The sequence below is a fragment of the Podarcis bocagei genome, assembly GCF_964188305.1.
Source record: "Podarcis bocagei genome assembly, chromosome: 10".
NCBI lineage: Eukaryota > Metazoa > Chordata > Lepidosauria > Squamata > Lacertidae > Podarcis > Podarcis bocagei.
In genome coordinates, this window is record NC_138135.1 from 1,694,517 (window position 1) to 1,710,365 (window position 15,849).

The 15,849-nt window shown below is 53.0% G+C and overlaps 1 protein-coding gene and 1 long non-coding RNA gene across 2 annotated transcripts in view; one reads left to right on the forward strand and one right to left on the reverse strand.

Annotated features, from left to right (window-relative positions):
• Window positions 1-1,683, reverse strand: part of LOC308595836 (uncharacterized protein) — a 32,581-nt gene extending 30,898 nt beyond the window's left edge. The window contains exon 1 of the mRNA XM_081210581.1: window positions 1,404-1,683. Within this exon, the coding sequence (XP_081066707.1) occupies window positions 1,404-1,519 (116 nt within the window). The 5' untranslated portion in view covers window positions 1,520-1,683. The remainder of the gene's footprint in view (window positions 1-1,403) is intronic.
• Window positions 1,684-1,814: 131 nt separating this feature from the next.
• LOC308595875 lies at window positions 1,815-14,116 on the forward strand. The gene is made up of 3 exons (XR_014012161.1): window positions 1,815-1,874; window positions 9,314-9,706; window positions 13,894-14,116. It is a non-coding gene; the product is annotated as an uncharacterized lncRNA (long non-coding RNA).
• Window positions 14,117-15,849: the final 1,733 nt, after the last annotated feature.

The following is a 15,849-nucleotide window of genomic DNA, read 5'->3' on the forward strand; positions in this document are numbered from 1 at the left end:
GCAAAGGCAGCCTGTCAGAACCCAAACACGGAGGAGGAGGTTTGCCCTCTCTGGCGCCATCATATTGCAGAGCCTCATGTCCCAGCGTCGCACCAAACCCAAGCCAGAACCAGCCTCGCTCTTCTTGGCAGTCATCATGCACCATGCCAGCCGCAGACGGGCACCAGTGTACCGCATCCCGAGATGACCCCGAAGGTGACATTCCTCACAGTGGGCACCTCAATGCCCACGTTGGCCACCCAGCCGGCCAGCCAGTTGCGGCGCAAAGTTTAATAGCACTGCTATGAGGTCTTCCATTAGCCCTGTTGGCCCTCCAGCCCACTGGGGAATGGGCTCTCTGTGTGACCAAGGCAGAGGCCCCTGCAGAAAGGCTGGCACCCCTGGCCGGCCTCGGGGCATCGCTGCCCAACAGGAGCCGAGAGTTGGGCTCAGCGCCTTTATCCGGCAAGGCCCGAGCGGAGAGCTGTCCGGAGCCGGTGGTGCTGAAACCGGCCGAGGGAAAGCTGCCGGGCTCAGGCACTCTCGGGGGGCTGCGGGGGGGGCGCCACCCAAGGAGGCCAGCGCCTTGTCCTTCTTGCTCCAGCTTCCCCGAGGCCCGCCAGGAGAGGGTCGCAGCCCCCTGGAGACATCGCAAGGCGCAGGTTGGGCTCCATGCAGCGTGCCTGCTGGAGAGCGCCCAGGGGTCATTTCTGAGGGGCGCGACCCACACACCCCCCATAGGGAGAGAAGCGCGCTCCCCGGCTCCAAAGGCGGACACCAACGAAGGACTCAGCGGAGCGGGGGAGCTGGGGTGAGGGGCTGGGGCGCACCTCGAGGGCCCCGCTGCCGTTGGAGAGGATGCGGCGTCGGAGGGGAGACCGCGCCGGGCTACCTGCACAGCCCGGCAGGCTGAGGTCGGACAGCCGGAGCGGCGGGCGCACCAGCCCCGGAAACTGCCTTCTACAGACTCAGACCTTTAGTCTATCCAGTTTAGTAGTGCCTACACTGATTGGCAGCTCTCCAGGCTTTCTCGTCGGAGTTTCTCCCAGCCCACCTCGAAGATCTCGTTGGGGGCTGGACCTGGAAGAACCTTCCGCGTGCAAAGCCACGGAACTGCGACTCTTCCCCGTGAGGGAAGCGGGCGCTGCCAGGCGGCAGTCTCTGCTCGACGGCGCTTGCGTTTCCGGATCTCCCGGGGTGAGAGCGTGCCCGCCATCCTACCCCACCCCCGAAGCTCAACGCCCCCTCCCTCGGCACTCCCCGCACCTCACCTCCTCAAACTCGCAAGCAAAGGATCCCGGCGGGATCAGAGGAATGGGGAGGGGCGGAGGGGCGGGCAGTCCGGCCTTCCTAGCCCACCCCCAGCTCCTGCCGAAGCTCAGCCCCGGGTGGCCCCAGGAGCCCCCGCGGGGCGAGGCACCTACCTGGGGGTCGCGGGGAGGGGGTCCTTCCGCGGGTCCAGCCGCCGCCACGGCCCTCCGGAGTCACGTCTCTCCTCCTCCTCCATCACCACCCCCTCTGCATCAAGAAAGCGCCCCATGGCAAGCTCCTTCCACTTGGCGGGGTCGGGCGGAGGGGAGGCTCCAACGCCCCCTCCCCTCCAATGCAAAGTCTTGCACCTCGCACCGGCCGCCTTTCCTGGGCGCCCCTCGTAGAAGATGGAGCCCCCCAGAAGCGGAGGGGAGGCAGGCAGGCAGGCGGCGGCGGCGGCGGCGGCGCGGCTCCTCCATCCAGTCTGCCGCTGACCTGCATTGACGTCATTGCGTCATTAGGTTTCCCCTGGAAACACGGAGGAGCTAAAAATAGCAAGCCGCCGCTTCGGTCCGGGAGAGCGGCGGCGGCCGCGCGAGGAGCCCGTCCGGCCCGCGGGCCAGGGCAGGAGCCCAGCAGCAGCGGTAAAGGGCCCCGGGGCCCGCGGGGCTGGAGAGAGGCTGGCCGTCGAAAGACGCCCCCTCCCTCCTTTGCTCGCGCCCTGGGGGCCGGGTGGGAAGGGCCCTGGGCCTCCCCAGGTCTCTAGAATGGGGGTGGGGGTGGCACGCGCGCCCTACTGCCTGGACCCAGGGAACTCCGACGCCAGCCCAACTCCAGCCCCTATCCCTGGAGGACGAGACCCCACCAAAGCGCTCTTCCTCCCGACGGCGCAGGAGGGCTGGGTCCCCCCCACAAGCGAAACGAAGCTGCCGCCCGCCTCCTGGCGCCCAGCCCAGAGGCCTTTGCCTCCTTCCCGGCCGCTGCCTCGCCGTCGGGGATTTGCCCGGGTTAAGCGCCGAGCGCCCAGCCTTTGGGCGAGCGCCCCGCGAAGGAGATCCGCGCTCCCTCCTTTCATCTCCTGCTCGCTCCCTTGGCACACTGTCCGGGCACCTGTGTATATGGGGCGGGAAGGGGGTTTCTTGCCTGCCTTGGAGCCCCCCCCTCTCCCCACTCAGGTGTTTGCTGAGCAAAAAAAAAAAAAAAAAAAAGGAAGAAAGATGACGAATAAGAAGTGCAGCGGCGCTAAAAATAGACGGGGCGAGCTTGGTTTAGCAGCCCGTCGGGGGAGGGCGAGGTCCCGTGAAGCCAGGAGGCGTTGCCGGGCTTTACAAGCTGCAAGAGAGGGTACCCACGGCAAGGAGGGTGCTGATGCTGCCAAGGTGGGCTTGTTCCTGGTGTCTCTTGGATGGGGGGGGCAACAGAATTCGCTGGGCTCAGCATACTGAAGGCGGATTGGACCCGCTGCTGCACAGGCGGAAGATGCAAACGAGCGTGAAATTTGCATACAGTTTGTGCCATACGCAAGTTTTTGCCCTTTTTTTGCTGGTGGGGGTTGTTGTTGTTTAGTCGTTTAGTGGTGTCCGCCTCTCCGTGACCCCCTGGACCAGAGCACGCCAGGCCCTCCTGTCTTCCACTGCCTCCCGCAGTTTGGTCAAACTCATGCTGGTAGCTTCGAGAACACTGTCCCACCATCCCGCCCTCTGTCGTCCCCTTCTCCTTGTGCCCTCCATCTTTCCCAACATCAGGGTCTTTTCCAGGGAGTCTTCTCTTCTCATGAGGTGGCCAAAGTCTTGGAGCCTCAGCTTCAGGATCTGTCCTTCCAGTGAGCACTCAGGGCTGATTTCCTTCAGAATGGAGAGGTTAGATCTTCTTGCAGTCCATGGGACTCTCCAGAGTCTCCTCCAGCACCATAATTCAAAAGCATCTATTCTTCGGAGATCAGCCTTCTTTATGGTCCAGCTCTCACTTCCATACATCACTACTGGTGGCGGTAGAGGGCCCCAAAATTAACTGGGCATCACCCATAAATGAGAAGGTGCCTGGCAGCCAAGTTGTCAAGAGAAAAGGCTCGCCCTGTAGAATTTCTGTCTGCCACATAGCCTGACGGCCATGCTCTGCTCCATCACCAAGCAAACCAGGCAAAGAATTATAGAATTGTAGAGTTGGAATTTCAGATATCGATTCAGATACTGTGGAAGGAGGAACAACGAGGTTTCTGCTCCTCAGAGGAGGAGGCCCCGAACCAATGGATTCAAATGATAGGAAAGGAGATTGCGACTAAACATCAGGAAGAACTTTCTGATGGTAGGAACTGCTTGACAGTGGGCCAGACTCCCTGTTGGTGGTGGGCTCACCATTGCTGAACGTTTCTAGCCAGAGGTTGGACGGCTCTTTAGCTGTGATTTCCGCATTGCAGGGGGTCAGTCTGGATGACCCTTGGGGTCCCTTCCAACCCTACAATTCCATGATTAGTTTCCTCACATTAAACTCCAGTTCACTGAAGTTCAGTGCATGCTTCACAGTTGCCTGAAATGCACATGACTCATCTTAACCACAGTTTCTGTTTCCTTATCAGAAGGTTTGAGGGAAAAGGCATCACCAAACAAGAGTATTTCTCTGGAAGCTGCAGGGATACCTATGGATTGTGGTTGACCTCAAATGCCAGGCGTGGAAGCACACAGGAGCTGGAAGAAGCAGAAATGTGTACACAGCCCTAGTTGTGGTGCTTTTACACTCTGTGAGCACAACAGCAGCCCGAAAGCCGGGACATCCTGTGTGTTTCCAGGGTCCTTGTAGACACGACGGCTTGTCTTGGTAGTTTAAACTAGTTTCTTAGTTTCAGACACATTTAAACTAGCGTACTGTTAATGCATTTCTTTTGAAAGTATGTGTTTCAATTTAGCTTAACAGCTTTTTAATGAATGTGCCCCTTTTGACGCAGTGAAATTGCTTGAGATTTTCCGTTATTGTCTTTGCCAATCATTAGGTGGTCAAATGCTGGAGTTTGTTCAGGCAGGCAAAAGTTCCTAAAAGGGATGTCAGGGTTTCAGGAGAGGGCAGGAGGCTTTCATGCAAGTTGCACACTTCGCAAGACATGTTAATTGGCTGCTTCATAACTGATGCACCTGGCTGTCTTAAGTGGGGAGGGCTCCCTTAGGAGCAAAGAGTCTGTTCACCTTGAAGTCTCTCTCTCCCTCTCCCCTCCCTCCCACTGGCATAGCTAGCTGCTCAGGTGCCCGGTACAGCGCATGCACCCTGCAGCCAGGGCCGGGGCGAACGCGCTACGTGGAGCCTCTCCGCAGCCTCCCCCTCAGCTATAGGGCAGGTGAGGCAGTGGGCAGGCGCAAGCCCCACACTGCTCAAAAAAGCAGCACGGAACTTGCAGGCTGTCCGCCCGCCGCCTCCCCCTCAGGAGAGACGCGTGGCTCAGGCACGCTGCAGGCCCCGCAGTGTGGTGCCCAGTGCCCCCGCCTCAGCTACTGGCTTAGGAAGGGGGGTGCGGGAGTTACATATTTTTGCCATATTTTTTCACCCCCCTCAGTGATGACATCTGGGGCGGCCTGCACCCCCCCTTCCTATGCCACTGCTCCCTCCCACTCCTTTATACCTTTCCCAGGAAAAACTGACAACCTCAACCACACCTGAACCCCCTCCAAGTCTTTTGCTTTGTTCCCTAGAGCTTTGTCCTCAGATTTTCTGCATTCGTAGTTGTACCTGGCAGTGCCATTCGTTCAGGGCCTAAGAGCGCCTTCCTTCTCGGACTGTGGAGTCAGAGAGCAGCCACCATGGTTCATAGCCATCCATAGACTTGTCCACGCATTTGTCTAATCCTCTTTTCAAGCCATCCCGGTTGGTGGTCATCACTGCCTCTTGTGGGAGTGAGTTTCATAGGTTAACCGTGCGCTGAATGAACAAGTCATTTCTTCTATCTGTCCTGATCTTCCAAACAAGGAAGATTCCCCACACGTTGAGCTGATCCTCTCCTTTCCATAAAATAGCCCAAATACTGCCCACTTTGAAGGCAGGGGGTGGGTGGGGGGAACTAGACTGGTGACTTAAATGAGAAATAAAGGATGCCCTGCATGAAGAAGTACACTAGTACCTCAGGTTAAGAACTTAATTCGTTCTGGAGGTCCGTTCTTAACCTGAAACTGTTCTTAACCTGAGGTTCCACTTTAGCTAATGGGGCCTCCTGCTTCCGCCAGAGCACAATTTCTGTTCTCATCCTGAAGCAAATTTCTTAACCCGAGGTACTATTTCTGGGTTAGTGGAGTCTGTAACCTGAAGCATCTGTAACCTGAGGTACCACTGTCCTTCCTTGAATTTGTAGGATGGGGTTGCCCAGCAGGGAGCTAAAGTTGACTGAAGGCTTTCGTAGGCTGACAAGACCCACAACGTGGCCGCCTCTGGGTTGTGAGAGGACTCTTGCTTGATTTTGCAGCCTTTGGCTTCTGCAAGGCTGAGAAGATGAAGGAGAGTCAGCAGCCTCATCCTCTTGAGTCTTAAGGGCTGCGTCCTCCAGCTGAATAGATCCTGGTGGCCCCGCCCTGGAAGAAGTGGCCTGAGCCCCATCCTGACAGTCTCCTTCTGTGCACTGCAAGGTCCTAAAGTGGAGGTGGTGGGGTCACTATCCAGTCAAATATATTGCTTTAGAGTCTGAGAAATGAAGGAGGAAGCATACAAAATTCCCGTTAACTGAACAAGGAAGTTAAGCAGTTCAAAACAGAACGAGGCACAAGAGTCATTGTTACAGGGAACAAGTAAGGGCATAGTCCTCCTGGATTACTGGCTGATCTAGTCCATCACCCCCTTTCTCATAGTGGCCAGCCGGATGCTGAAGGAAAGGCCACAAACAGGGCCGTCTTACCCACAGGCGCTAGGGGTGAGGGGCACCTGGGTGCCAGGCTCTCAGGGGCACCAGGCTGAGAGTCCAGGGCCTGAGAGTTGAGTCCGCGGAAGAGCCCACCCATCAGTCGGAGTGCCATGGTGGGCTCTTCTGCTGTGGGTAGCTCTGCGTTGCGAGTTCGGGGGCAACCAAGCCAATGAGATGCTGAGGGGGCCATCCGGCTCCGCCCTCCTGCACGCCTGGGACTGGGCAACCGGGGGGACGCCAGGCGGATCTTTGCACCCCGCATATGCTTAAGACAGCCCTGCCCACAAGCGGGACCCGAGGGCAGTAGAATTCAGGGCAGAGGGAAAAAAGTCCTTCTTCATGCAGCACAGAGTTAAACTATGGAACTCACTGCCACAGGAGCCAGTGGTGGCCACCAACTTGGATGGCTTCAAAAGAGGATTCAACAAATTCGAGCAGGAGGAGAGGGCTATTGAGGGCTCCTAGCCAGGAGGGCTCTGCTCTGCCTTCGCAATGGTGTGGGAATGTTCTGGGATGCAGGAGAGGATATATTGTTTGATTATAGCCTTTCCAACTTGTGTTAACAAGTTCTACAATTTAGCAGAGTAACATTCCCCTCTTTTAAATTTTGCAGCGGATGCATTTTGCTCAGGCTTGCTAAAGCCTCTATAATAACTGTTCTGGTATTTCCCCCTTATTCCCTCATAAAAGATGAGACACGACACAGTCTTCTATAAAAGTATAAAAAGAGTTTACTCACATTCTGTTCACAATCGGATCCCAGAAGGCAGACTTAGCTTAGAAAAGTAACATACACCTGGAAACTATCTCATAAGGAGACAGTCCCTTTGTCCTCTCTTGGCTGGAAGCATCTTTGGCTAAGCAGATGTTGCTTCTTCGATGCATGTGGTGAAAGAGAGAGAGATGGCTGCCCTGCCCTGTGCTTTTGTCGTTACCTGCACAGGTGAGGCCACGCCCACCTCTAGTCACATGCAGAGGAAGTCTGTCCCAGCCCAGAAGGAAGCAGGAAGGTGACCTGCTGGCTGGACAAACATCCCTCCCCATGTGTAAACATGTTCACTCTAGGAATGTTGTACTTGACTGCTCTTGTGTTTCACATCCTACAAATGGGAGCGGCAACACTTCTGCCTACCAGTTGCTGGAAACCACGGGGGGGGGGGACGGGACATAAAGGGCTCTTGTGCTCCAGTCCTGCTTGTGGGTTTTCCACAGTCATCTGCTTGGCCATTGTGGACACAGGATGCTAGACTAGATGGACCATTGGCCTCATCCAGCAACTATGAGAACCAAGGTACCACTGTATCATGATATCAGTTTCATTATTTTTCACCTGGCAATATATCACAAATCATTATGTGTTGTGTGTGTGTGTGTGTGTGTGTGTGTGTGTGTGTGTGTGTGTGCGCTATGCAAAAATCACAATGTGGGAGAAACCTTGAAGCCAGCCAATGCTTCTCTCGATTCCTGCAGTCCCTGTTAGCTCTGCTGGCTCAGCTCTCTCAGGCCTCATGCTGGGGCAGTGAATCACAAGAGCAGCTGCAGGCAAAAATCGTGATGTGGGAATAACTGTGAAGGCAGCCAATGCCTCGACAGAGCTCCATCCTTATTTAAGACATCGTGATCTATGAGTACATCACAATGTTCTGTTGTTGTTGTTTAGTCGTGTCCGCCTCTTTGTGACCCCCTGGACCAGAGCACGCCAGGCACTCCTGTCTTCCACTGCCTCCCTCATGCTGGTAGCTTCGAGAACACTGTCCCACCATCTCGTCCTCTGCCGTCCCCTTCTCCTTGTGCCCTCCATCTTTCCCAACATCAGGGTCTTTTCCAGGGAGTCTTCTCTTCTCATGAGGTGGCCAAAGTCTTGGAGCCTCAGCTTCAGGATCTGTCCTTCCAGTAAGCACTCGATTTTTTTTTTAAAAAAAAAGTATAAAACAACCATTAAAATGACTGGCTCCTCAAAGAAAATGCTAAGCAGCTGCAGAGGCCTGTCAGCCTGAAATTTAGAACTTGCACCATTTCTTCTGATAACGTTCTTACGATTCCTATAAATATGCAATTAATATTGTTTTGCAAGGTGGAGTGTTGATGGAACTGATAACGTCTCAGGCACCTCATTCCTTATTGCAGGAGAAGGCTTTGAACATTCCTCATTACGTGCCACCAAAAGTGTGCAAGCCCCCCCCCCGGTCTCTCTGGCTAGAGCCGCTTCGTCAGGCTGGGGCTCTTCGCAAGGAGGACCCCCCCTCAACCATTGTTGCTCCTTTTCTAATTTGGTTCATTAGGGATTCTATAGATTTTATCAACCCGCCTGAAGGCATAAAACAGATTGATGAAGATTATATTCTAGTTAATTTGGATGTTAATGCTCTCTCCACAAGCGTCCCCCACAGAACCAGGCATTCCTCGTTGCTGAGGACAATTTAAATAAGAGACCCAATTTACCCTGTGTTGGCTTTGATGGAAATTGTGTTAAGTAAAAAGGACTTCTCCTTTCATACAAAGTAAGTTCTGTTGGGAAATTTACGGGAGAGCTGAGAAGAACTCCGTGGGCCCCAAAATAGCCAATTGGTTTAAGACGCTGTGGGTTGGCGGGGGGGGGGGGAGGTCAGTCTGGATGATGCCCTGAGTCCCTCCCAGTTCTTGGGGTCCTGTACCCAGCGAGGTTATAATCTAAAAGGGGATTCTGTAGCTGAACTAGACAGAGAAGTTTCTTTGCAAGACAACAGCCATAGTTACTCAAGTATCTTCATCGCCATCCCGAAAGAATGAGCTCAGTTGCAAGAGCTACAGCTAAGTGAGGGGGCCTTTCCTGCACCCCCTTACCCAGCTGTAGGTAGGAGAACAATCGCCAGAGAGTTGTGTGTGAGATGAGCTGGAAGCCAACTGGAATCTTCCAACATGACCAGGTACTGTAAGGGTTAGGCTCTGCGCATACAGGGAGATTGGTGGAATACTTGATTTAAGTAAGCATTCTCAAGGATTCTGGTTGGACAAAGAGATGGTAAGGTTCTAGGCTGGCAGAAGGTGGGTTGCCTAGAATAAACAGCCAATATGATGATTTTTCCCCCCTATATGGGGTGTGTGCTCTTGCTGGAAATGCTCTCACAGACTCTTTTGGACTCTGTCCAGTGATGCATTACTGAATAAAAAGTCTAATTGGGAATCTGGTTTGAGCCTCCATACTGAACCCTCAAATCCCCCTCCCCACAGGTAAGAGGCTGCCCAGGTATCTAAAGCTGCGCCACCACCACAGAGAAGGCCCTGCAGTGATATTTCCCCCTGCAAAGGGAGCAAGACTCGGAGCAGGATGAGAGAAGATTCCCTGGGGACAAACTGGCCAGGAGAACTCAGAAGCAGATGTTCAGCAGGACCTGCCACACGTAGCTGTCAAAAGATGGGCTTAGGGACCAACGAGCCGCCGAAGTCTCCGGACGTGCCCCTGAGTCCCTTGGAATGTCATAATTATTTTTGCTTCCTTATTGTAATAGGGAAGTTGTCCCGGCTTGTACAAATTGGTCTGCAGCCCAATGCACATTATGGACTATCAGGGAAAAGCAAGGACGGGGAATTTATTGTCCTTGAAGGCAGAAGAGCTGCAGCCAGGTAAATGTGCATTAACTGAGCTGCTGGAGCCTTAATTTTGATTCAGCTGGAAGGAGAAGGCGGTGGGGGGAGAGAGCGAAAGAGTGACTTAAGCATCTGCAAATGATCTGTGTCAGATAGGCTAATAGGGAAAGCCAAGGGTATTTGAAATGAATTGCAAAGCCTGCCTTGCTAAAACTGCAAGAGGTCTGGAGGTGATTGTCTAGCCAGCCTGTCTTCAGGAAGAAACCCAGCCTCTGAAACACCTACGTGCCCTGCAGGACAAGGAGGCGCCCCACTCTCCCTGGGGCAGGGGGCATGGCCAGGTGCTATTATGATTCCATTACAGAGGGCTAGACTAGATGACCCTTGGGGTCCCTTCCAGCTTCTGTAATTGATGGGTGACATTTCTATCACACGTTTCCCCCAAGGAGCTCAAGGTGATGTGTGTCACCCTCCCTCCTCCCCCTTTCATCCTCACAACAGCCAGGGGAGGTGGGTGAAACCACCTCTGCCTTTATTTTCTTGTCTCCATCATAGAATTGCAGAGTTGAAAGGGCTCCTCTCCGAGTTTGGCGGCGACGGCAGCGGCACAGACAGGGAAAATAGGGACATTCTGGGATCAAATCAGAAGCTGGGGTGGCTTTCATACTTCCAGGACTGTCCCTGGAAAATAGGGACACTTGGAGGGTATGTAGCCACAGCCGCTCCCTTAACAGCTCTTGATGACAATACACACATCATGGCATTGGTAAGTCAATTAGCACATGCAGTATGATTTAGAAAGGAATCCCTCTATCCCAGTTCAAGCCAAAAGCGACTGAATTGAAACTCTTTACTCTTCTGTTGTTGTTGTTGTTTAGTCCTTTAGTCGTGTCCGACTCTTTGTGACCCCCTGGACCAGAGCACGCCAGGCACTCCTGTCTTCCACTGCCTGCCGCAGTTGGGTCAGACTCATGCTGGTAGCTTCGAGAACACTGTCCCACCATCTCATCCTCCGTCATCCCCTTCTCCTTGTGCCCTCCATCTTTCCCAACATCAGGGTCTTTTCCAGGGAGTCTTCTCTTCTCATGAGGTGGCCAAAGTCTTGGAGCCTCAGCTTCAGGATCTGTCCTTCCAGTGAGCATTCAGAATGGAGAGGTTGGATCTTCTTGCAGTCCGTGGGACTCTCAAGAGTCTCCTCCAGCACCAGAATTCAAAAGCATCCATTCTCTGGCGATCAGCCTTCTTTATGGTCCAGCTCTCACTTCCATACATCTTTACTCTTTACGCCTTGCAATTCAGGAGTTTGCTGTCACCCTTTGAGGGTTATTTGTTGAAAAGCGGCTACTTCATACCCAGCTCAACAGTCCTCGTGGGTTGATTTCTGTGATGCTTTGGGGAAAGAGAGAGTCTCTGAGCATGTGCCGAGTGCCTCCGTACCTCTGAGCCCTTGCAGGGTGCTGGGATCCAGAGCAATCCTTATTCTTTTCCCTCTCCTTGAAAGCGTCTGAGGCTGGGCTCTGGCGCAAAGGGGAACAAGTCCTGCTAACCACTCCTGGCCTGGCTGCGTCTCTCGGGGGCACTGGCTCGCCACAGGCCCTCTCAGAGCCTCGTAATGAAGCCGCCTGTCACTGCTGCTCCCGCCGTTGGATAATGACAGAGTAAGCCCAGGATCTGCAGCAGCAGCAGCAGCCGGAGAGAAGAGGCGAGCTCAGCGCTGCTGACTAAGCCAGGGGAGCAGAGGTCAGCCAGTAATTACTTTGGGGTCTATTATCTGCAATTTCTGTAATCTGTACCAGCAAGCAGTACACTGGCAATAAAGGAGAAGGTGGCCGGGCTCTCCCTCTTGCCTCCGGCAAAGAAGGCTGCAGAGCCTGAGACTTCTCAGTTTGGAGGCGGCAAGATGGAGATCTGTGGAATGATCCACGCCCAGGAGAAAGTGGATGGAAAACAGTCTGGACTTCCTCTCTTAGTGCAAGAACTCGTGGTTCAGCTTAGTTTTTATGTGTTTGCCTCACAAAGTCCTACCGTGTTTTGTGGGTTATATGGCGGCATGCATGGGACATGTCAGAACATTACAACATGTGCGCACATCCTCAGTGGCCCGGCGTGCCTTCCATCAGCTTTGGCTAGTGGCCCAGCTACGCCCAGGGACAGCCTAACTACTGTTGTCTAGGCTCTGGTAACTTCAAGGTTAGACTACCGCAATGCGTTATATGTAGGGCTGCCTCTGAAGACAGTTTGGAAGCTTCAGCTGGTGCAGAATTCAACAGCAGAATTCAACAGCCAGAATTCAACGGTGCAGAGCAAGACAGTTTGAGCATCTTACACCAATCCTGGTCCAACTGCACTGGCTACCGATTAGTTTCCGGGCCCAATTCAAAGTGCTGGTTTTGACCTATGAAGCCTTAAACGCCTCAGGACCGCAATACCTCAAGGACCGCCTCTTTCCATATGAACCCACCTGGACTCTAATACCATCTCCTGAGGCCCCCCTTCGTGTGTCTCCTCCTCAAGAAGTCCAGAGGTGGCATCACAAGAACGGGGCCTTCTCTGCAGTGGCTCCCTGTCTGTGGAATGCTCTCCCCAGGGAAGTTTGCCTGGCGCCTTCATTATACACCTTTAGGCGCCAGGCAAAAACATCCCTTTTTAACCAGGTTGATTTGATTGACATCCTATGTCCTTTTAAAATGTGGCTCTTTTTTGGGGCGGTGTTATTGGGTTGTTGTTTTTATTTTGATTAGATAGATATATGCCAGTATATAAATTCAATAAAATGAAGTGTGTGCATAGTGTCAACATGGCGTGTGCATGCCGACATCACTTGCATGCGGTACTGGCCCCTTCAGTTGTGGGCCCTCTGCTGAACTGACAAACATGAGGAAGGAAGGATAATGTCTAATAAATATATCCTCTCCTAGCATCTGTTCACATCCCAACAAACAAACTTCATTTAGGGTTCCCTTGGGAGACTCTTTCAAGCCCACCATTCTATGATTCTGTGACCTTGGAAGGTGCTGGGAAAGGTCTTCCTTGCAGGTTCGTTGTTGTTGTTGTTGTTTAGTCGTTTAGTCGTGTCCGCCTCTTCGTGACCCCCTGGACCAGAGCACGCCAGGCACTTCTGTCTTCCACTGCCTCCCGCAGTTTGGTCAAACTCATGCTGGTAGCTTTGAGAACACTGTCCCACCATCTCGTCCTCTGTCATCCCCTTCTCCTTGTGCCCTCCATCTTTCCCAACATCAGGATCTTTTCCAGGGAGTCTTCTCTTCTCATGAGGTGGCCAAAGTCTTGGAGCCTCAGCTTCAGGATCTGTCCTTCCAGTGAGCACTCAGGGCTGATTTCCTTCAGGATGGAGAGGTTGGATCTTCTTGCAGTCCATGGGACTCTCAAAGAGTCTCCTCCAGCACCATAATTCAAAAGCATCCATTCGGTGATCAGCCTTCTTTATGGTCCAGCTCTCACTTCCATACATCACTACTGGGGTCAAATCATAGCTTTAACTATACGGACCTTTGTTGGCAAAGTGATGTCTCTGCCTTTTAAGATGCTGTCTAGGTTTGTCATTGCTTTTCTCCCAAGAAGCAGGCGTCTTTTAATTTCGTGACTGCTGTCACCATCTGCAGTCATCATGGAACCCAAGAAAGTAAAATCTCTCACTGCCTCCATTTCTTCCCCTTCTATTTGCCAGGAGGTGATGGGACCAGTGGCCATGATCTTCGTTTTTTTGCTGTTGAGCTTCAGACCACATTTTGCACTCTCCTCTTTCACCCTCATTAAAAGGTTCTTTAATTCCTCCTCACTTTCTTAAGCAGGCTCTTAAGCAGAGGTTGAAGGACCACCTGCCAGTGATGCTTTAGCTGTGATTCCTGCATTGCAGGGGGCTGGACTAGATGGCCCTCAGGGGTCCCTTCCAGCTCTACAATTCTTTGACTGGAGGGCCTCTTTCCGGAGATTCACCAAGGCCTCCCTTCGCAGGAGGCTGAGCGATCACTGCAGCGGCGATCACTTTCAAGCATGCAGCTTTGCGTAAATTGCAAATCGGGTGTGGTTTGAAGTGGCTTTTCAAATATTGTTCCGCTAATTTGTAAGCTGGGGAGGGGGGGCTGCTGCGCAGCTGTGGGGGTCTGCATATCAAAAGGAGCCTCTCCCTTCGAAGCGGAGCCTGCCGTCTGTTCCTTCTGAATGTGTCAGCTGTCACTTAAACTGCACGGTCTCCTTCGGAGCAGGTGGGACACTCCTTGATTTGGAGCTCGGATGGAGACGCCGCGTGCAAGATCCGGGGAGCCGCGAGGAAGCTGCGCGGCGACTTTCTTCTCCGCGAGACCCTAATTTCTGCAGCTGTTAAGTGGAAGGAAATGTTAATTGCCGCCATTGTGCATTGTTCGCCTTTCATCTCCGCGTGCTTGTTGTGTGCAAACAGGCTAAATATAGCTCTAATTGTTCTGTCAATTAATTGCTTCATCTGAGAGGCACCTGCGCCGACTCTCGCCGGGCTCCGTCTGCTCTCTCGAAATTCCTCGGGAGGGACTCCCTCTGTCAGCTTGCCTGGGCTAGGCGAGGCTGCGAAGGGGGGGTGCAGCGAGGCTGGCACGGAGCCCCAATGCGCGGGGAGGGGGGTTTGTGGGCTCCCCGAAGGCTGTTGAGGCGCAGGACTAACCCAACTGTCTTTCAGGGCTCCTCCAGACTGGGGACAGGGGTGTCGTTCCCGGTACCCCAAGGGTGTATTCTGCAAAGAATCGATGACCTAGGGATGGTGCAAAATAAAAAAATAAATCCTTCCAGTAGCACCTTAGAGACCAACTAAGTTTGCTCTTGGTATGAGCTTTCATGTGCATGCACACTTCTTCAGATACACTGAAACAGAAGACACCAGACCCTTATACAGTGGTACCTCGGGTTACATTCGCTTCAGGTTACATACGCTTCAGGTTGCAGACTCCGCTAACCCAGAAATAGTACCTCGGGTTAAGAACTTTGCTTCAGGATGAGAACAGAAATCGTGCTCCGGTGGCAGCGGGAGGCCCCATTAGCTAAAGTGGTGCTTCAGGTTAAGAACAGTTTCGGGTTAAGAACGGACCTCCGGAACGAATTAGGTTCTTAACCCGAGGTACCACTGTATATAGTGAGAGGGTGGGGAGGGGTATTCCTCAGAAGGGTGGTGGGAATGGGTGATTGGCTGATAGCTTTTAGCCATCTCACCCCTTGCTTTTCCCTGTAAGACCAATTGCAGTCGTTAACAGTCGTGGACAGGTTTAGCACCCCTCCTGACCCTCTCACTATATATAAGGGTCTGGTGACTTCTCTTTCGGTGTATCTGAAGAAGTGTGCATGCACACGAAAGCTCATACCAAGAACAAACCAAGAACAAAAAAGGAATTTTTTAATTTTGTTTTGACTACGGCAGACCAACACGTACTAGGGATGGTACATTAGCAATGGGTTCACACTTGACCCTTGGCACATAATGGAATCATAATAACCCCAGAAGACCCTGCCGGATCAGGCCCAGTGGTCCATCTAGTCCAGCGGTGGCCAACCAAAATGACTAGTATTATGGGAAACCAGGAAGCAGGATTTGAGAACAAGGGCCCTGTAGAAGCTGGTATTCCAAAGCTTTGCTGCCTTGAGCAACTGAGGCAGAGCAGCGCCATCGTGGCTCTTAGATAGCCGTATCCCTCCTGCGGGAAGGAGTTCCACAGGTTAATTCTGTGCTGTGTGAAGAAGGACTTTCTTTTATTCTTCCAAAATTCGGCTTCATTGGATGCCTGCGGATTCTGGTGTGATGTGAGAGGGAGGCTGCGCCAGGCATAATTCTATTCACTTCCATCGTGTCGCCTTTTCCTCACCTTTTCTCTAAACTAAAAAGTCCCCCAGTGTTGCAGAGGTTCTTCACAGGGGAGTCTCTCCATAGACTTAGAGATTTGGAAGGTGTCATTTTAGTCCAACAGCTTGCAATGCTTCTGCTTTATTAGTTGCCCTGAGATGCTTCCTCAAAATCACGGCATCCTTGCCATCTGGAGGGGCGTAACAAAAGTGGCACAAGCCCCCCTCCCTCCAGAACATTTGTGCAAGAGCTGGCGTGAGAGCCGCTCATTGGTGCAAGAGCTTGAACGGCTCTTGCCATCTCCTCCGTTGGATGTTTTTAAATGGAGGTCAAACGGATGCTTTAGCTGCAATTCCTG